This window comes from Mastomys coucha, unplaced genomic scaffold (genome assembly GCF_008632895.1).
Source record: "Mastomys coucha isolate ucsf_1 unplaced genomic scaffold, UCSF_Mcou_1 pScaffold21, whole genome shotgun sequence".
In the NCBI taxonomy this organism is placed as follows: Eukaryota; Metazoa; Chordata; class Mammalia; order Rodentia; family Muridae; genus Mastomys; species Mastomys coucha.
The window spans coordinates 74,082,818-74,101,307 of NW_022196904.1; the positions used below are offsets into that span (position 1 = coordinate 74,082,818).

General features: G+C 42.2%; 1 protein-coding gene across 1 annotated transcript in view; it reads right to left on the reverse strand.

Moving 5' to 3' along the window:
• Nucleotides 1–7,148: 7,148 nt before the first annotated feature.
• The window catches only part of Abhd17c (abhydrolase domain containing 17C), a 41,833-nt gene continuing 30,491 nt past the window's right edge, over nucleotides 7,149–18,490 (reverse strand). Inside the window, exons 2-3 of the mRNA XM_031387229.1 lie at nucleotides 12,121–12,300; nucleotides 7,149–8,582 (exon numbers count right to left, since the gene is read on the reverse strand). Of these exons, the coding sequence (XP_031243089.1) occupies nucleotides 8,363–8,582; nucleotides 12,121–12,300 (400 nt within the window). The 3' untranslated portion in view covers nucleotides 7,149–8,362. The remainder of the gene's footprint in view (nucleotides 8,583–12,120; nucleotides 12,301–18,490) is intronic.

The following is an 18,490-nucleotide window of genomic DNA, read 5'->3' on the forward strand; positions in this document are numbered from 1 at the left end:
TATAAAAATGAACATTGTTAAAACATACTTGCAAACTGAAATAAAAAACATCTTAAAAGATCATTTAAAAAGGTCACACAACATTTTCATTCTGGGTGAAAAGTCAGAAATAAAGAAAACAGACAAAAGAACAAGATACTTGAGATAGAGAAGGTTTGTATTTAGGGGGTGATTCTACAGAGGGGCTTCCTGTAAGAATCAAAGCCCTCTTCCACTTATGGGGAAGGAAGTGGAAGAGTTTCCTTTCTGGTCAGCAGTTGGCATTGCTAGAGGGTACCCAGTGAGCCATGAGTTGAAGAACGTTAGGTGATCAATAAGCATCTTGCATGGCTGGCCATTACTTGGGCTCCACAGGGCAGGGCAGTCAAGAATCTAGAGCAGTAGCTCTCAACACTCCTAATGCTGCAATCCTTTAATATAGTTCCTCATGCTGTGGCGACTTTCAACCATAAAATTATTTTGTTGCTACTTCATACCTGTAGTTTTGCTACTATTATGAATTGTAATATAAGTATCTGATATGCAGGATATTTGATATGTGGCCCCTGTGAAAGGGTCTTCTGATACCACCCCCAAAAGGGGGTCACAGGTTGAGAACCACTGGTCTAGAGAAACAAAGTTAATTTACTTCTAAAAATCAAATTATTGTATTACTGTTATAGGAATTATCACAGTTCAAGCAAAATGGAGGATCTGTACAAAATGGTGGACCCTGGATAAGACCAATGATGCCAAGGTGGTACAATATTGTGATGGTCATTCTTTATTGTCAACTTGACTGGATTTGGAGTCGCATGGAAGCTCACCTCTGGCATGTCTGTGACGGTGTTTCCTGGATGGCTTAAATGAAGAGGGAAGACTTCCCCTGAATATGGGTGGCATCATCCTACAGTTGTGTGTGATCCTGAACTGGATGAAATAGGGAAGAAAGGGAAAAGCAAGCTGGGCACCAGCACTCCTTTCTCTGCTTCTCCCAGACATGGATGCCTCACACAGCTTCCATACTCTCCCCGCTGCGACAGGCAAAACCCTCAACCCTCAGCCAAAAGAAGCCCATCCTTCCTCGAGCTACTTTTCATTAATAATAATAATAAAAAAAAAATCACATGACTATATTGACAGACACACAAAAAAGCCTGTGACAAAGTCCATGACTCTTCACAATGAAATCTTAAAGAGCCTGGGACTCGATGGTTCATTCATACCGCAACATACAAGAGGCTAGATATGACAAACATATAGCCAATATTGCAACGAATGGGGAAATATTAAAAAAGAACATTTCTTCTAAAATCAGGAATGAGACAAAGGTGTTTGTCTCCACCACTTTCATTAGCTTGGTTTTTGTTGCTGTAAACAAAATACTTAACCAAAGTAGCTTAAGAGCTGAGAGGTTTATCTCACGGTTATCTCATATCTTGTCCACCACAGCAGGGAAAGGATGGCAACTGATGTGGCTTGATCTCAGATGCCCAGTGCTGGAGGCAGCTGCTTGGCAATAGCATCAGCCAGGAAGCAGAGAGCCTAGGCTGGAAGCAGTCTTGGAAGCCTATCTCTTAAAGGTTCCACAGCTCCCCCAAAAAATCAGCACCAGCTGGGAAACACGTGTTCCAACGCAGCCTGCGGAGCATCTTGCCTACAGGCCCTGACAGGGAGGCAAGACGTTACTTAGAGGTTTCAAAGAGATCAGTCTTTGGCCATCTGGGTCTGTGTGCTTAGAGGAAGACACCAGGGTGTGGGGAGCAAATGGTGGAGGAAAGCTGTTCACTTCATGGCTGACTAGGAAGCAGAAAGTGAGACAGGCTGGAGATAATACACCCCAAGAATTGTTCCCCAGGAATCTATGTCCTTCATCTAGGCCCCACCTCCTGAATGTTTCACAGGTTCCCAAGTTAGTGTCACCTACTGGAAATAGAGCAGTCAACCATGAGCCTGTGAGGGGCATGAGCTTGTGTCTAATACTCACATACAGACATGTATGGCCAGGCATAGCACAGCATGAACACGCCTTTAAGAGAAAGACTGTACTATTCTATTTCCATATGAGGTGTGCTTAGTGTCATCAGTTACAGATGAGCAGGCGGCCCTGGGCCTTCTCTTCCCAAGGTGGTGGCTAGAGCTCTGAATGCTGGAGAATTACCCTTGTCTGTAATGTGACTAGGCCCATAATAAAAATGGGAGCAGGCTCAAGTCCAAAATTGTTCATTAAATAAGGCTCTGTATCTTAAACCAATGGAATGGGTTATTTGGGGAAAGACTCTGGGAGAAGAGGATAGAATTTTTTTTTCAGCCTGGAGACTTGAAAAAATCACCTTGTCCCAAATTCTCTATGCTGGTACCCTATTTATTTAAATTTTATTTATTAAGATTTTATTTATAAATAAGATTTAACATGCAGAATGGCATGTTAAAAACTACTTCATTTGCATTAACCTCTTGAATTTCTTACATTATTTCCAACAAGTCACCAATGTCCTGGCTACACAGAAATGTGAGCAGATGTAAAGGAACGTATTCTGGACTGTGTTCCCTCTGGAATATGGGAGGGAAGAGAATGTGCCTGGGAGAAAGTGAACAAAATGGTTTTCTAAGGTCTTGAAGATAATTATTTCTTAATTCAATAACAGAAATTTGGATGTAAAATTGGGGGGGTTAATTTATTTTCACTATTTTTAAATATTATTTTATGTGTAAGGGTGTTCTGCCTACACATACGTCTATGCACTAAGTCCATGCCTGATGGCCTCTGATGTACAGAGGCCAGAAGAGAGCTTCAAAACTTCTGGATTTGGAGTTCCAGACAATAGTAAGCTTCCATATGGGTGCTAGAATTCAAGTCATGGTCTTCTGGAAGAGCAGCAAGCGCTCTTAGCCCCTGAGACATGTCTACAGTCCAATGAATGAATGAATAAGAGAATCGAAGGCTCGGAGTCAGTATAGGCTAAGCCTAGACTACATACAGCTAGGCCTTGCCTGGAGCAGTCCATCTTGGAAGTGCTAGGGTAGGGTAGGGATTCAATTAGTTAATTGTCCAGGTAGTTCTGCAAGCTGGGAGCCACCTCCACACACTTGCAGACCACAGCAGAACAAGCTGGAAGTAGTCAGATGGGAAGTTCTTAGGGAGCGCAGCAATGATTATGCAGCAGGGTAGGACACAGGCAGATAAATTAACTTAGTGCATAGTTTTCAGTCTCTTCTTTTGTTTTTGTTTTACACCCAGACTCCGGACCTCTATTTAACATGGGTACAAGCCTCCGATTCTTCTCGCCAGGCATTTCTACTTGCAGAATTTCATTCAATCCTTTTTTGACTGTGGCAGATGTTACTATCACTTCAGAGAGATTCGTAGGAAGGGATTCGTTTAAGGTCTTATTTTCACTACGCAGGAAGAACTCCAAGCCAGGCTTGCTGCAAACAGAATTACCAACTGTGCACTGTTCTCTGGCCATTCTTCACTCAACCCTCTTATGTCCACTTATTTCTTTATGCACAAAGCCCTGACAGGCTCCTGGGGCCCACTGAGTCTGCAAAGTACATCCAGGCTCCTCAACCCCTTCACAGCCTTTATACAATCCTCAAAATCTGCAAATGTTAGTGAGTGCATGTGTGTGTGTGTGTGTGTGTGTGTGTGTGTGTGTGTGTGTGCGCGCGCGCGCACGCGCATGTTTGGTGGAGAGGGTGGGGCTTGGTTTCTTGAGACAACTCATGAGTACTTTTTCTAACTCATTATTATTAATAATTTTGGTAGAAACTTTTTTGGTCCATTTTTATGCAAACCCAGACATAAATGGGAAGATGGAGCTCTAATTAAAAAAAAAAAGGTTCCAAAAGATTGGCTCGTAAGCAAGCTATAGGGTATTATCTTGATTAGTGATTGATGTGGAAGAACTTATGACACTCTGGGCAATACCGTCCTTGGCCTGGTGGTCCTGTGTTCTGTAAGAAAGCAGGTTGAGCAAGCCATGCAGAGCAAGCCAGTAAGCAGCACTCCTTCATGGCCTCTCCATCAGTTCCTGCCTTGGTTCTTCTCAGTGGACTGTAACTCAAGACATATAAACCAAATAAACCCCTTCCTCTCCAAGTTGCTTTTGTCCAAGGATTTTTATCACAGTAATAGAAACCCTAAGTTATCATTCTTATGAATCTTACATAAGATTCATAATCTTGCAATTGCCTCTCTTGAATTTGTTGCAGTCTCTTTCCATTTTCAGGCTTAACACATGGTTAGAATTCCTGGCATTATACTGGAATGTTGATAGCAACATTAATCCTTGACTACAGAGCAAACAACTTGAATATAACCAATATATGCTAACCACAGACCTAAGGTTTTGGTTCTTTTTCAATTAATTAAAAATCCATGGTGGTGCATACCTGAGTCTCAGCTGAGGTAGGAGGAATTGGTTGCCATTTTAAGCCCAGCCTGGTCTACTGGATAAGACTCCATCAAAAGAAGAAACCATCCTTCTGTACCTACTTTAATTAAGATTTCAATTAAGAAATGAACTTCAAGTTATTATTATTGCTGGACTAGTATGTAGGTTAGTACTAGATCATTTGTCTAGTAAGTTCAAAATCCTGGGCTTGATCCTCAAAACATTACTGTTTCTATTTTTGAGATTTTGCTTTACTTATTAACAAGTATTTGCATTTTGTTTGTGTAATCAGAACAATCGCAGCTTGAACATGCTGTGTTACCTTGATAGAATGCCTAATGTTTCACTCCACGAATCTGCTTCCAAATGGGAGCGCTACTCTGGTCTCTGTATGCCTCTGCATGAATTCATTGTTCCCCTTAACAATGTGAAAGACTATCTGTGTGAACTCCTTGGGCCTCGGAGAGTTTTCCATTTTTACCAGTTCTTCCACTGTTATCAGCACATTTTCTTCAGGAACCTACATCTCAACTGTATATCTTTGCTATGAGAAGGCCTTTGCATCCCAGCCTGTCACAGGCTAGAAAAGTTGTTCCCAGGTCTCTGAAACTGTCCCCAGGAGCAGACAAGCCAGTAGCCTAGAGGCTTTCAAGTTGAACTTGATGCTTCTAGCTTTGTTCTCTGACTCAGTACACATCTTTGGTTCCTTCTCTGAAGGCTCAGAAGTCTGTGGACTCTGCACTCCCCTGCTAACCTCCAAGAGTTAGGGAACTGGTCCTCAAAGGGGTATCTTGACAATTTATTGGTCCTTCCAAGCTTCAAATGGTTCTCACAGCCTATACTGTTACAAGAATGATTTTATTTGGACAGAAGGTACTCTTTCTGAGACAATGACCACCTTACTCTCCAGTTTACAAAGAATATGGCAAAGTAGTGCTTTACATTAGGATTTGAGGTTTTTTCCTATGATGAAAACCATTCATCCTAATCTATATCACTCGCTGACTGGTTTGGATAACAACACCCAGACTCAGCTGTTTGAGTGGCAGAATACTTGGTCCTCAGTTAGTGGAAGTGTTTGGGGAGGACTAGCAGAAGGCCCTGGAGGAATGTCACTAACAGTGGGATTTGAGGTTTTAAAAGCCCACACTGGCCCAGTTAACTCCCTCTCTGCTTTTTGGTTGTTGGTTAGATGTAAGCTCTCAGCTACAGCTACAGCTACAGCTACAACACTGAGCCTGCCTGCTGTCTTGCTTCCCACTATGATGGTCATGTACTAACCCTCTGAAACTGTAAGCCCCCAATTAAATGCCTTTTAAAGTTTCCCTTGGTCATTCTGTGTCTTCATAGGAATAGAAAAGTAATTAACTTCTTTTTTGTTTGGTTGGGTTTTTTGTTTTGTTTTTGGTTTTACAAAACAGTGTTTCTCTGCATAGCCCTGGGTATCCTGGAATTCACTTTGTAGACCAGGCTGGCCTCGAACTCAGAAATCCACCTGTCTCTGCCTCCCAAGTGCTGGGATTAAAGGCGTGCACCACCTCTGCCCGGCTGTAACTGACTTCTTGATTTCAGGGTTAATAATCATCAGAATCAAAGAGAACTTGGTCAGGGTACCTTACTTTGAATGGGATTCCTAAGCCCATCTTTGAATTTAAGATGAGTTTTCGTAAAACTCATATATATAAGGACAAATTCATATATTAGAAATAACCCACTCAATCTCCAGTCTCTGAAGGGATTTTTCATAGCCTCTTGATTTCTTTTGTTAACTATAGAGAAAGACAATTTAAGTCTCCCAGAGAGAAACTTCTGCAACTACAGCAAATCTGGTGGGCATCCATCTGAGTAGTGGTGGAGCAAGCTCAGGAAGGAGCCTAAGGTCAGCGTGGACAAGTCTCAGGGGCTCAAGACACACACACACCCAGTCCCAAGATCCCATTCCTACACGAGACACGCTCAGAAGGATGCAGCTCCTGTGTCACACACCCCTTGGCTCTGAGAAAAGCTCAAGTTGCATTGAATAAATATGAAACTGTAATAAAGAATTAGGCCTCTTAGTTTTTATCTGCCTACTGTGTAGTTTCCTATTTGTTAATAACTTCTGAAATTTAGATGATGGACTGGTAACTTCATTCAATTGTGTAGTAGGTAAAACAAGGGGAGTTAAGAGTATTAAAGATCCAAGCACCATCAACAAACAGGATGAGAAATCAGGTGCTTAGAACCCCTACATTAGCTTCCCTAAAACAGGCCTCTGGTTTTTCCCATCTAGTGCTCTAGACTTCTCAGCAAGCACATCCTGGAAGCTTTGTTACTTCACCTGCATTTCCCCTGCTCATGCATGCACACACCCATATGCTTCACCGTCCCCAAGTGCATGTGCCATGTTGGGCAATTACTATATCCTCTTAAAGTATGATCAGGAAAAGCTTCAAGCTACTATCCTTTCTCTGGAAAGGTGATCAAAAAGCCAAAAAGACCCTATGGCATTCCCATGACTCACCTTTCTCAGAGAACAGGTTCTTTGTCTACTCCCAGCTGAGTGGCCATGTGAGTACTCTCAGCTCTGTGCATCTGTAGCAGTCCTACTACATGCCCCTCTTAGGGACCATCTATGTTTACTGCTGCTCTGTATCTTAGCTTCTTATGGAACTTTCCAGGCCTTTTACCACAGCGATTCCCCAAGGATCCTCTCTTAGGTCGAGATGAATGGTGCATTCTTACTATTTCCTTTGATGGCGAGATGAAGGAAGGAGCACATAAGCCTACACGTTCTGATCCATGCGTCCTTTATTCCATTACCAACCACCGTGCCGCATCCAGGCAACAGCACACAAACTGGCAACCAACGCAATCCAGTTGTACAACAATCTGAGGCTTACAGTACATTTAAGGCTTTTAAATTTGAAAAAAAAGAGAAAAGAACTAAAATAAGATCAAACGACCCCAAACCCAATCCCGCAACCAATACAAGTAGTGTAATGATTTTAAGCATCTCATTTCTGATGTTCACCTGGCACAACTCCAGTGTCAAAACCCAAATAGCTCCTAAACTAAGAGATCAGCTTAGGGTAATTTAATTACCTAAATTCTTCAAAGCAGAAACTTGGAATTTTTGTCTTGGAAATGTTATAAAAATTTTAATAGCAAAACATAGGAATAAAAACATATTAACAAAATGTATTCAATCATTTACAATACAAACAAGGAATCTGCAGTCTGTTGTTGTAGCCTGACCAAAAAAATCTATCCATTAAGAATCTGTGCACAATGTAATTGCAAATATGTACAGGACTTTAAGAAAGCCGACAAGGAGGACTTTACAGAAGGAAAGTCGGCCAGGCTCTATTAGACCAGACAATCAAAATATTAAAACTCTTGGCTAGTAATAAATTTACACTTAAAAAACCCCAGTTTCCTATTGTTTAAGAATATTCCAGTTGTATTTAAATGGTAACAGTTGATGAAGCTGTTAGTAATAGTTCCAGTAAATCATTCTTCAATTCATGTGTGTGGGAAAGACTGGCGTGTTAACACAAGTTAATGGAGGATTTCTCATAACAGTTTTCCAGTTACACTACCATAGCTTCACAAATGAATCTCACCCATGGCACCAGGGCTGAAAGCGCCGCAGGTCAAACACCAGCACATGGGTGAGATGGTGATCCTGCACCGGTGGGGGAATCAGAGGTGACAGACAGCGAGGGAGACAGACTTGATCACATTTTAGTCTATGGCCCTGGGAAACAGTCCTCATGGTCAGCTCTCGTTCCCACTCCTGCAAGGTCTCGCAGCTGAGAACCCAGCTGCTCAGCCTACTGGAAGGTGGAGATTAGGTACAAAAGACAGACTGTATTAGCTCTTTAAGAACACACAAAGGCTGGGCCCTTCTCTGTGGTTATTGGGTATCACTGTTAAATCCAGTCAAAGCGTGTGCAAACAAGGATCCTCGCTTCACAGTAATGAGGTAAGGTTGGCCGCCGTCTTCAGGAGTTGGGAAGCTCGTGAGATATGAACTGTTTTAGTCGTTCTAGGTACTGTGCATAGAGCTCTATATCATTGTGCCCAGCACCCTCAACCCACAGGGGCTCCACAGCACGGGGACAGCGCTCATACATCGCCAAGCCATGGGAGAAATCGATGACCTCATCCTCTGTACCGTGAATGACCAACACAGGAGAGGTGACTTTAGATATCTTGTCAATGCTGCAAGACAGAAGTGGGAGGGGGAGAAAAGGACTCCTTTAGTCACACTCACAGAAGTGCTGCCCAACAAGCTCATCAGTACCACAGCTGGACATCACAGAGCTGTGCCAGGCTTCATAACTAGGAGTGATGCCCAGGTACAGGTGATAAACTCATACTGACATACTATAATGCCTCAGCTTTCTTTTCCATTGTTTTTCTAATATATTTTCCTTAATATATATATATTTTTTAATTTGGAAAAATTTAGGATTTATGGCAAAGAAAGATATTACCAATGTCCATAAGCCCTAACTCACTTCCTATCAGGCTAACAGCAGCCATTACCATACTATGTTTATCAAAACCAAGAAACCAACTTTAGTATTTCCTATTAGCTAAAACCTCCCACCTCTAATTGGGTTTCACTTTTTTTCCCACAAATGTCTCTTTGTTATTCCAACACCCCATGAAGACTACTATATTGCATTTAGTGATTTTTTTTAAAAAAGTAATTTTATTAAAAACAACTAAAACCATCAGACTAGCAAAACAGTAACTAATATTTTTTTAATTTATATTTTGCGAAGACTTTAAAATATAAACAAGCAAGCACTTGCTATATCTGAATGAATAGCTCTGTAAAAAGTGGGGACTGGATACTCCTCAAATTCTCAGAACTCTTCCATAAGAAACAAATCCAGGCTGAACAGATGGCTCAGGGGTTTATAGTACTTGTTGCTCTTGTAGAGGACCCAGGTTCAACTTCCAGTATCCACATGGTGCTTGCAACCATCAGTAACTCCAGTTCCAAGAGATCTCATGTTCTCTTCTAGCTTTTTTGGTTACCTATCATACATGTGGTACACGGACATGCAGGTAAAACACTCACACATAAAAAAAAACCAAAAACCAAAAAACCTATTTTTAAACAATGCCCATGTCATAAAAGCAGAGTATTAACTCTTTGATTTAAAAACAAAACAAAACAAAACAAAATAGCACCACCAAAGCTTAATGTGATGCCTAGATTTTACTCCAACTGTTTATAAAAACGAAATCCATTCTCACAGGATGAATTCTCATGGATCTTCAAAAGACTGTGCTTTAGGTTCTGAAAACACATCTCAGAGAGGAGAGAAAGGACCATCAGCATGTGTCAGGCTGGGTGGATGGGAGACTGCTCTGACGGGGTAATGGTCCTTTAAGCCATGAATAAACACCACTTTACATCTGTCCTTCTGCCCAAGACCTGCTTGCTGCTGACTGTTTTATAGTCGATCCTCGTCAGGATTGTATCAGGACACAAATGGGTGCTATTTGTGGGAGTCTCTCTGATAAAGTAACAGCTAACATCCATCATAGCAGAACACTTTGCACAGTCCACATGAAGTCTCATTTAATCCTTATGAAAAAGGACCCAAGAGGAATTGCCTTCTCTGCTTGATCAGGGAGGGAACTAAAGCTCAGAGATTATAAAATAACAGGCACCAGGCCAGGGAGATAGATAATAAAGAGGGCTGACATTAGTTTCACATTCCAAAGGTCTACAACTGACTGTCACACAGGCTTCATGAACAACTCATGAAGCTGCCAACTGCTTAAAGGCACCCCAGAAAGACTGTAAAACCCTAGCAGCCACAGGACCTGTGAAGATCAGAGTCTCTGTGGCTATGTGCAGATTTGCAGACCAGGAATTATACCAAAAACTTACTTTTCCCCTGGATTTAATTTTAAAGTGCCTTGCTTTATAAGCCTTCAATTACATTCAATTAAAAAAATGCATCTACTCAACAATTATGACAGGCCTGAGACCATATCCTATGCTGCTATTTATGGAAATCTTTTACTGTTTGCAGAGGGCATCTGAAGTTGAAAGCCACTGTCTGACCCTATTTGCAAAGGCAGAGGATAACTCACACTGAAGCATGACCAGGACTCAATCTCTATCTTTTTAACACAGGAAGAACCGTGAAAGCATCCTCCCTTTGAGAAAGACAACATTCTGCCATCTGACAGCAAGAAACATCATAAAAGAAAATGTTGCCAAATCCAATTAATGATGAAAGCCAGTATAGCCATTAATGGCTTGAAATCTATTCCATCAATAATTTAGGGAGCAGTGGCCCCTTTGTCTCCAACCTTACAAAGCCAGTGACGTCACTGCTTTTGGCCTGATCTGTAAAGAATACAGTAACTGGATCAACTTTTCAAAGCTGCTGGGAAGGCTAACTGGAGGGCCAGCCTTTAATGCCTGGTGAATCGGACAAACAGCATTTGTTGTTGGTTTGCTATTAATTAATAAAGTACAATTAGTTACAAGGGAACTAGTTTCAATGGCTGCATTTTAAGATATAAGCTAATCTCATCATTTTGTTGCCGGGGTAACTCCTAGAACTGCTTCTCACAAACATGCAAAACGTGTCTTTAAACAAACTGCCTCTCATTACCAATTCAGCACAAATAAGGCCACATTTGCCAGGCATGTCAACTCTACTTAGCATTCGCAGCCACGCCACCAGAAATGCAGTGCCCCATTCCCAGGAAGCAGAGTTTCAGTGAAGCCTGGTATAAGCTACACATGTTGAGAATCAGCCAAGACACTAACAAAGGTCTCTTCCTGTGAAATGAGACACTGGAACACAACGTCATGCAGCCAAATGCTGTATTTTTTTCTCCAGCAAGAGCAGAACAGTGGCAATTAATAGGTCAACCAAAATCTTCATTCAGACCATGCGTTACTCCTGCTGATGCTTTTCCTTAGAAGTGCAATACAAGCTGGCTAACTTCTACACTGTGGGGAAAACCTAGGGGGCAAATGCTTTAAAAATATTTCTCACATTATCACTTAAAAATCAAAAACCAAAACAATTAGCTAAGAAGGAACTTGCAAAGCAAACACTTTGCTCACAGCTTTTATATTTATTGGTTCTCCCTTCCATTAGGAGGAGCTAGAGAACAGCAGGGGTCAGCTAGTAGGAGAGGCCTTAGGATGACCAAGACTGAGTCTTATGCTTCTCCCAGGGCAGAGTACCTCTGCAGGGACAGTCTAAAAGTATAAGATAAGGAAGAGGGGATGGCTGTTTCAACCATCCCAGGGCTACCTTTCTATTCTTTTCACAAAGACTACAGAGTCACTTTCCTCTTACCCATATTCTCTGACTGAAAAAAAAAAAAAATTCCTATGTGTGCTTGTTTTTAGTTCAGGGTCTATACCAGGGCTAATTGCATCCTGATACTTCTTGTGTAATTGAGCAATACAGGTCCCTCTGAATAAATGAATACTGAACGGGAAGTTCCTTCAGGACATGCTGCATGTTACAGCTGAATCAATTAGTCCTGGGTAGTGGCACACTCAAGGTCCTTATCAATCATCTGGAGACTTTCTAATGCGTAGCCAGCCCTGAAGACTGAAGTCTCAGTATGCTACATTTGCCTCACATCTACGGTGATGCCCAGGGGCCTGGCATAGAGGGGTGTGCAACCAATATTTAGAAACTGATAGAGACACGGACTCTGAACACTGGTCGACTTCTCACTTGTCCAGTTGTAAGCTCACCTGGGGAAAGCGTCAAAGCAGTAAGTTTTCCTGGTATCCGGAAAAGCAACACGCAAACCAGACATCAGAGGGGAATGGAGGATGACGGCTGCACATTCATACCGTGAGGCCAGGTCCACAGTGGGGACAGTGCCAATGCTCTGTCCATAGAGGATAATGTTCTCAGGACTCACACCATACCTGAAGAAAGCAGAGGTTACACAATATTAGCTAACAAGTGTATGTAGAGGGAGCACAACAGTACTTTAATCCCATAAAACTTCCACATATATTAGTTTAAAACTGCTCTCTTCTATCTTGTATATTTTAGTTTAAAATGAACATTAATTTTATAAAATCAAACAGAGGTCTATTTCAGAATTAAATGACTACAAATCTGACTTCCACATTTGTAAAAATAGGACCATGACTTTGTTCCTGGCTACTTACTTAAACAAATGCACTATGAGCTTCAGTTAAGGTTTTACTCGGTCCTTACATTTCCTGATATTCCTTCTCATAATCATGTTTTCGAAGGCAAAGTAAAAATAAGGTTTGGCAAACAACTCTTCAAGTGAACTTTTAATGATATGAAGGACATCGTCATTTATCAAAGAACAGCTCACTAAAAGATAAGGAATTTGAAAGCAATCACATCTTCTTTAGCCTCTTCTTGGGGCTAAATGTTTCCAAGATTTCAACTCAGCAGTGGTCTCCGGGTGTACCTGTAACGTTCTGGTTGGGTAAACACCGTATGTAGAACATGACTACACTCCCAGCCTTCAGGCAGCTCTAGCCAATGGCAGATGTTAGCGAACAAGCACCAGGTGTAGCACTGAAGTGAAAAGTGTGCTCTTTCTCCCCTTCCTTCGTGTTGGTGGAAAGTGATGTTAGGTAAGGTGTAAAAGAATGCTACACTCTCCTATGAGGAAGAACAAATCAGGAGGCAGATACAAAATACATCCCCTTATTAGACTACAAAAAATATCAATGAACAGAGATAGCTCAATGGATAAAAATGTTTATTGCCAAGGCTGAGAACCTGAGTTCTATCCCTAGGACTCACACAATGGAAGAAGAGAATGTATTCCTACATTGTTCTGACACATGTACAACATGGCACAGACACAGACAGACACACAACAGCACATGAAAATACACGTGAAAGCAGTGAATAGTTATTTTATATCCAAAAGACTGAGGAAAATTAGACTGACAACTTCAAGGTACAGTGTGCCGTTTAATCCTTCCTGTCGTCTTGGCTGCGTCTGGGATCCTCCAGGAAACCCTAGCATCTCTGAACATGTGCAAGTTCTGCAGCAGTTCTAGCTGAATTGGTGAAATGGTGAGGACACCATTCCACGGGTTGGAGTCCTTGAAGACCAGAGAGAGAATCAGCACTCATCTCTCTGCCCCTTCCTGACTGCAGAGCCCAACGCCTCCTGCTCTTGTTGTCATGCCTTGACCTCACTGTACTCAGGAAGCCAACATAACCCCTAGCCTTCCTCAAGTTGTTTTGCTACTTGTGTCACAGCAATGAGAAAGGGAATACAGATGACAACATTGAATAGTAGTTACCTTATTGAAGGAGTATAATCTGCTACAGAAACTTAGGGAAACAATCTGGCAATCTGACATTATTTAGTCACACCAATGATACCATGTGTAAAGTGTGTAAACCTACCAAAATGAAATGTTATTGCATATTGTTCACTCGACAGCAACATTGTTGTTGTTAATTTAGTGGGATACTGAAAAAGAAATACTTGAATCCCTCAAGTCTGGACAGTGATGATGAGACAGGGAAGGGTCTCAGCTGGGAAGAAGCCACCCTTCCACAGGGTGCGGAGCAGCAATCATGTGTCTTGTTACAACATGCATCTTGTTGGTCATTAAACTGGACATTTGCCAGCTTATGATCCTCTGAAACTGGAGTTTAGACAGTTGCTAGTAGTCATGTGGGTGCTGAGAACTGCACCCAGATCCTCTGGAAGAGCAGCGACTATTCTGAAACATTGAGCCATCTCTCCTGTCTCTAAAAAGATCACATTTTAATGAAACATGTGGCCAATAAATAGTGACTGCAGAAAAGCTAACATCAGAATGTTCAACAAAAGCAGCCTATAAAAATAAGGCAGTGCTCCTTTAAAACTTAAATACAGCCAGGCAGTGGTTGCACATACCTTTAATCCCAGCACTTGGGAGGCAGAAGGCAGGAGGATTTTGGAGTTCGAGGCCAACCTGGTCTACAGAGTGAGTTCCATGACAGCCAGGGCTATACAGAGAAACCCTGTCTCAAAAAACTAAAAAAACAAAAACAAAAACAAAAACAAAACAAGGGACCTTGTGAGCAGACTGTGAAGTGGTAATTATGATGTGCTTTCAGGTTTTGGTAAAATTCAATGATTTTCCCCCTTTTACACTCCTCATTCAGCCTACAGGTATGAATCTATGGTACTTCTTTCAGAAAACAAGACTCAGAGCCCATTCAGTCTGAGGACATGGAAATCAAGATGCAGCTCGAGAAAAAAGGGCTTGTTTTGTTTTTTTAAAATGTCAAGGGGCAACACTATGCTGCAGGCCAGTACGGAGACTCACACAACATGGAAGCCGCTCAGGGTAAACTGAGGCAGCTGCTGCGCCTAGTGCCAGAGTCAGTGAGTCAGTCAGCAGAGGAACTGGGAAGTGTGCATGTGTGGAAAGGAGAGGTCCAAAATTACACACGAGAAGCAAACCTAGGCACCAGGAAGAGAGACATGAGTGTACCCAAAGATTAGGCCACTTGGCATCTGCTAAGTAGTTATTTGGTACCATCAGTTTGAGAATAAGAAGGAAGAAAATATCTAGTAAACCAAGATGAGAGTTGTGAAAAAACAAAAAACCAAAACGAAACAAAACTGGTAATAGTTTGTACAAGTTCTCAGGACTGAAAGGAGCCAACAACTCAGAAAGCCACTCTATGGAGACCTAGGGGTTCAGTGCCGCTGTGTGTTAGCTGGTCAGGAAGAGGGTGATGACGCCTCTTCTCCAGTGAGGAAGGTGCTGAGTCAGCACTTGCTGGTGGTTCCACATCTCTATGAAAATGTTCTCCTGGGACCAGGCTTCACACTAGCTACATTTCTTCTTCCCTGCTGGGTCTTCCTTCTGCTTCCTTGTTCATGCCTCTTCCCTCTCAAAAATCCTATAGCTCTCTTCTCAGCCTTTTCTAGAATCTCTTCATAATTACTTCCATGTAGAACTCTCCAGTGTCGGCTTCCAACAGTAGCAGATATATTACAGCTGTGCAACATCTATTTGCTGGATGGGTGAGATAGGCCAGACTTTTCGCCCCAATCTGTGCTGCAATTTTCTTCTGAGCTTTTAGCACCTCCCCAGGGTGACTCTTCATACCGACTTACTCACCTTAATATTTCTATCTCTCCAATCCCATACCTTTCACCCATGGGCTGGTATCCAGAGGGCTTTCTTATTTTTATCTCCCCTTTCTATTGCACACCCACTTAGTCACTAAGCCCAACCCATTCCCGTCTCTGAGATGTTTTCCAGACTGACTTGCCTATATAAGCTGATGGGTACACATGGAGGCATCTTGTGAGCAACTAACCAGGGGCATCCTGATAAGGCCAAATGTACTTCCAAGAGTAGGTGTGCTTTCAAGATAATGAGCATTTCTGTCACAATAATCTGGAGTCTGTTCCCACAGGTTATTCTGGAGATTGTACTAGCACTGTCTCCATCACTCCCCAGGGTGCTTAAGATTGCTGACTTCTAATCTGTCCTATTCTTCCTGTTTCTGTGAATCATTTCATGAGTATGGGGAAGCAGGTGTCCTAGTTTCAAGTCCCCTGCTTCACTGACTCATGCTAATGATACACAACTCTTCCACCCTGGCCTTGCCCTCTCCCCAGGGTGGAACTCAGATACCACTTGTACCTGACAAGTGACTGTGTCAGACCTCTGTCCTTACTCCCACTTCTACCTACATGAACCTTCACACTGCTCATTCCTGTCCATGTCTCAATGTTCTCACTACATAATGTACCTGTGTGGAAACAAAGCACAGCAAAACACCTTTTATCATGTTACTTTCGAATAAAACCCAAGCAAATCCCTATATTCAAGCCTACATCCCAAAGAGGAACCCACACCTGACCCAGATAACTATTCCAATATTTTCTCTCCAAGTGGTCCTTCTGCCACAGACTGCTGACTTCTTGTTGATTATAAACACCCTCTTCCTGAAAGCCCTAACTGCTCTTCATCACTGCAAATCACTGGGCCCTGCAGACCCCTCCAAGTTCCTCCCAGTTTCACCTACTTCCCACGCTTTCCTAAAGTCTCTAGTCCACCTGCAGTGTCATTCTGCCTGAGTTATTTACTGTGCTCATTTGTGAAGTGAGGTGAGGGGCATGTGATGAGCCATTCTGCAGTAAGTCCTGCATTGCTTTGAGAGTATAAAGCCACAACCTTAAGTTATAGCCTTAGGAAAGTCAAGGACACCTTTTTTGTTTATTTGCCTGGAACTTGCCAAGTAGGCTAAGTTGGTTAGCTAGTAAGCCCCAAGATTCTGCCTATCAATATCTATCTGTCTCCTAAACTCTAGGATTACATGTGTGCACCAATGTGCCTGTTTTTTATTTTTCACATGGGTTCTAAAGGTCAAATTCAGGTCCTACAAAGAGAGCCATTTCTCCAGACAAAATGAGTATTTTCTTAAAACTAAATTCCATGCGTACTTAATATTCCTAGGATATAAAACTCATTGAAAAGTCTGACATCTCCTTGGACATGTTGAACAGGAACAGAATCTCTGATTTGTGAAGAGGACAGGAATAAAAGTCACAGTAAGCGTATGAAGTTTGGTCTTACAGGTAAGTCCTAAGGTTTTCTTGAAACAATGCTCAAAGTCTCAGAGTCAGTGTATGAAGAAGCCAAGGCCCTGGGTACCACTCTCTAATCAACAGTGTGAAGTGCAGACACACCCTTGCACATCACCCTCTCAGCCTCTCTAAATGTCCACTGTAGTTTTGTAACCCAAGCTACATGAAGTCCAGGAGTGGTCTGGAGCCAGAGGTACCAGGACCTTTTCTCTATCAAGAGATGTTGGGCTGGCTGGAAGACCTACTCCAGAGGCTGAGAGTATCAAGGAGCCTCTGTCCCATGGGAATCATTTCCTATAAGGTTAAAGTCATTTGTTTTTGTTTCAGTGTAAGGCTTTCTTCTCTGTACAACAGAGCACAAACCCAGCCTCCCTGAGACACCCCATCCTGTGTGAATTAATGGTCCTTGACTTTGTCCTTTGTCAAAAGCTTCCTTGTTTATCTTCAGAAGTGTGCTTGGCACAGTTCCGCTGACTTTGAAGTCAACATTTTAAATATTTCAGAGCTAGAATTCCTAGGGGAAATTTCTTAAGTCATAGGATGAAGATAAATAGACAAGGTAGCAGGGATGCTAACTGAAGGATGGGGTCTGAGGGTAAGGAGAAACCCTTGTCTACTGTAGGTCAAAATTGCAGAGCAGAACAACAGCCGAGGGAAGCAGGTGCACAAACAGGCCAGACACAGCCAGGGTGGGTCCTCTGCCTCAGGGCTTTCTAAGCACAATCAACACAAGCTTTATATTTTAAGTATGAGGAAGAGGAGAAAAAACCACCACATAAAGCATGCTGATTTCCCCTTTCTCAAGGTGCACCTTTGTATGTCTAAAGAGGGTTTTCATCAATAGACTAGCCAAAGCCTCATGCACTGGCTTCCCCAGGTGTTTACTACAGTGATAAACAGGAAACACTCAAAAGTCTGCTGCATGGTGCCACTTTAGAAAGTAAAAAATTTACAGTTACTGCCTTGAGCTATGTTTCTTTCTTTCTAACTTTTAGTTAATTTACTTGAAGGGACATTTATTTTTTATAAACTGTCCCTGCTGGCAGCTTTAAGAATGTGAGCACAGCCAGGCATGATGGGGGACACCTCTGATCACAGCACTTGGGAGGCAGAGGCAGGCAGAGTTCTGTGAATTCAAGGGCATCCTAGTCTACAAATCCGAATTCCAAAACAGTCAGGATTACACAGAAAAACCCTGTTTAGAAAAACAAAACAAACAAAAAGGACACGTGCACAACCACATCCCCTTTACACTGGCTATAAAATCAAACAGGCCACCTAAACTATGAAAAATAGCCTTGCTGGATTCAAGTTACCAGGGGTGGGGATAAACTATGTGCTTTTGATTCACATATCTTTGGGGAAATAAAAAGTAAACAGATTCAAGCTGAGGACAGAAAGAAACCCAGGTACAAATGAAGGCAAAATGAACAATTAAGCCGGTAGGTTTAGTCCAAACACAGGGTAGAGAGGGTCAGTATTGGCAGTTGGGGAAGACTCCAGGAAGAAGG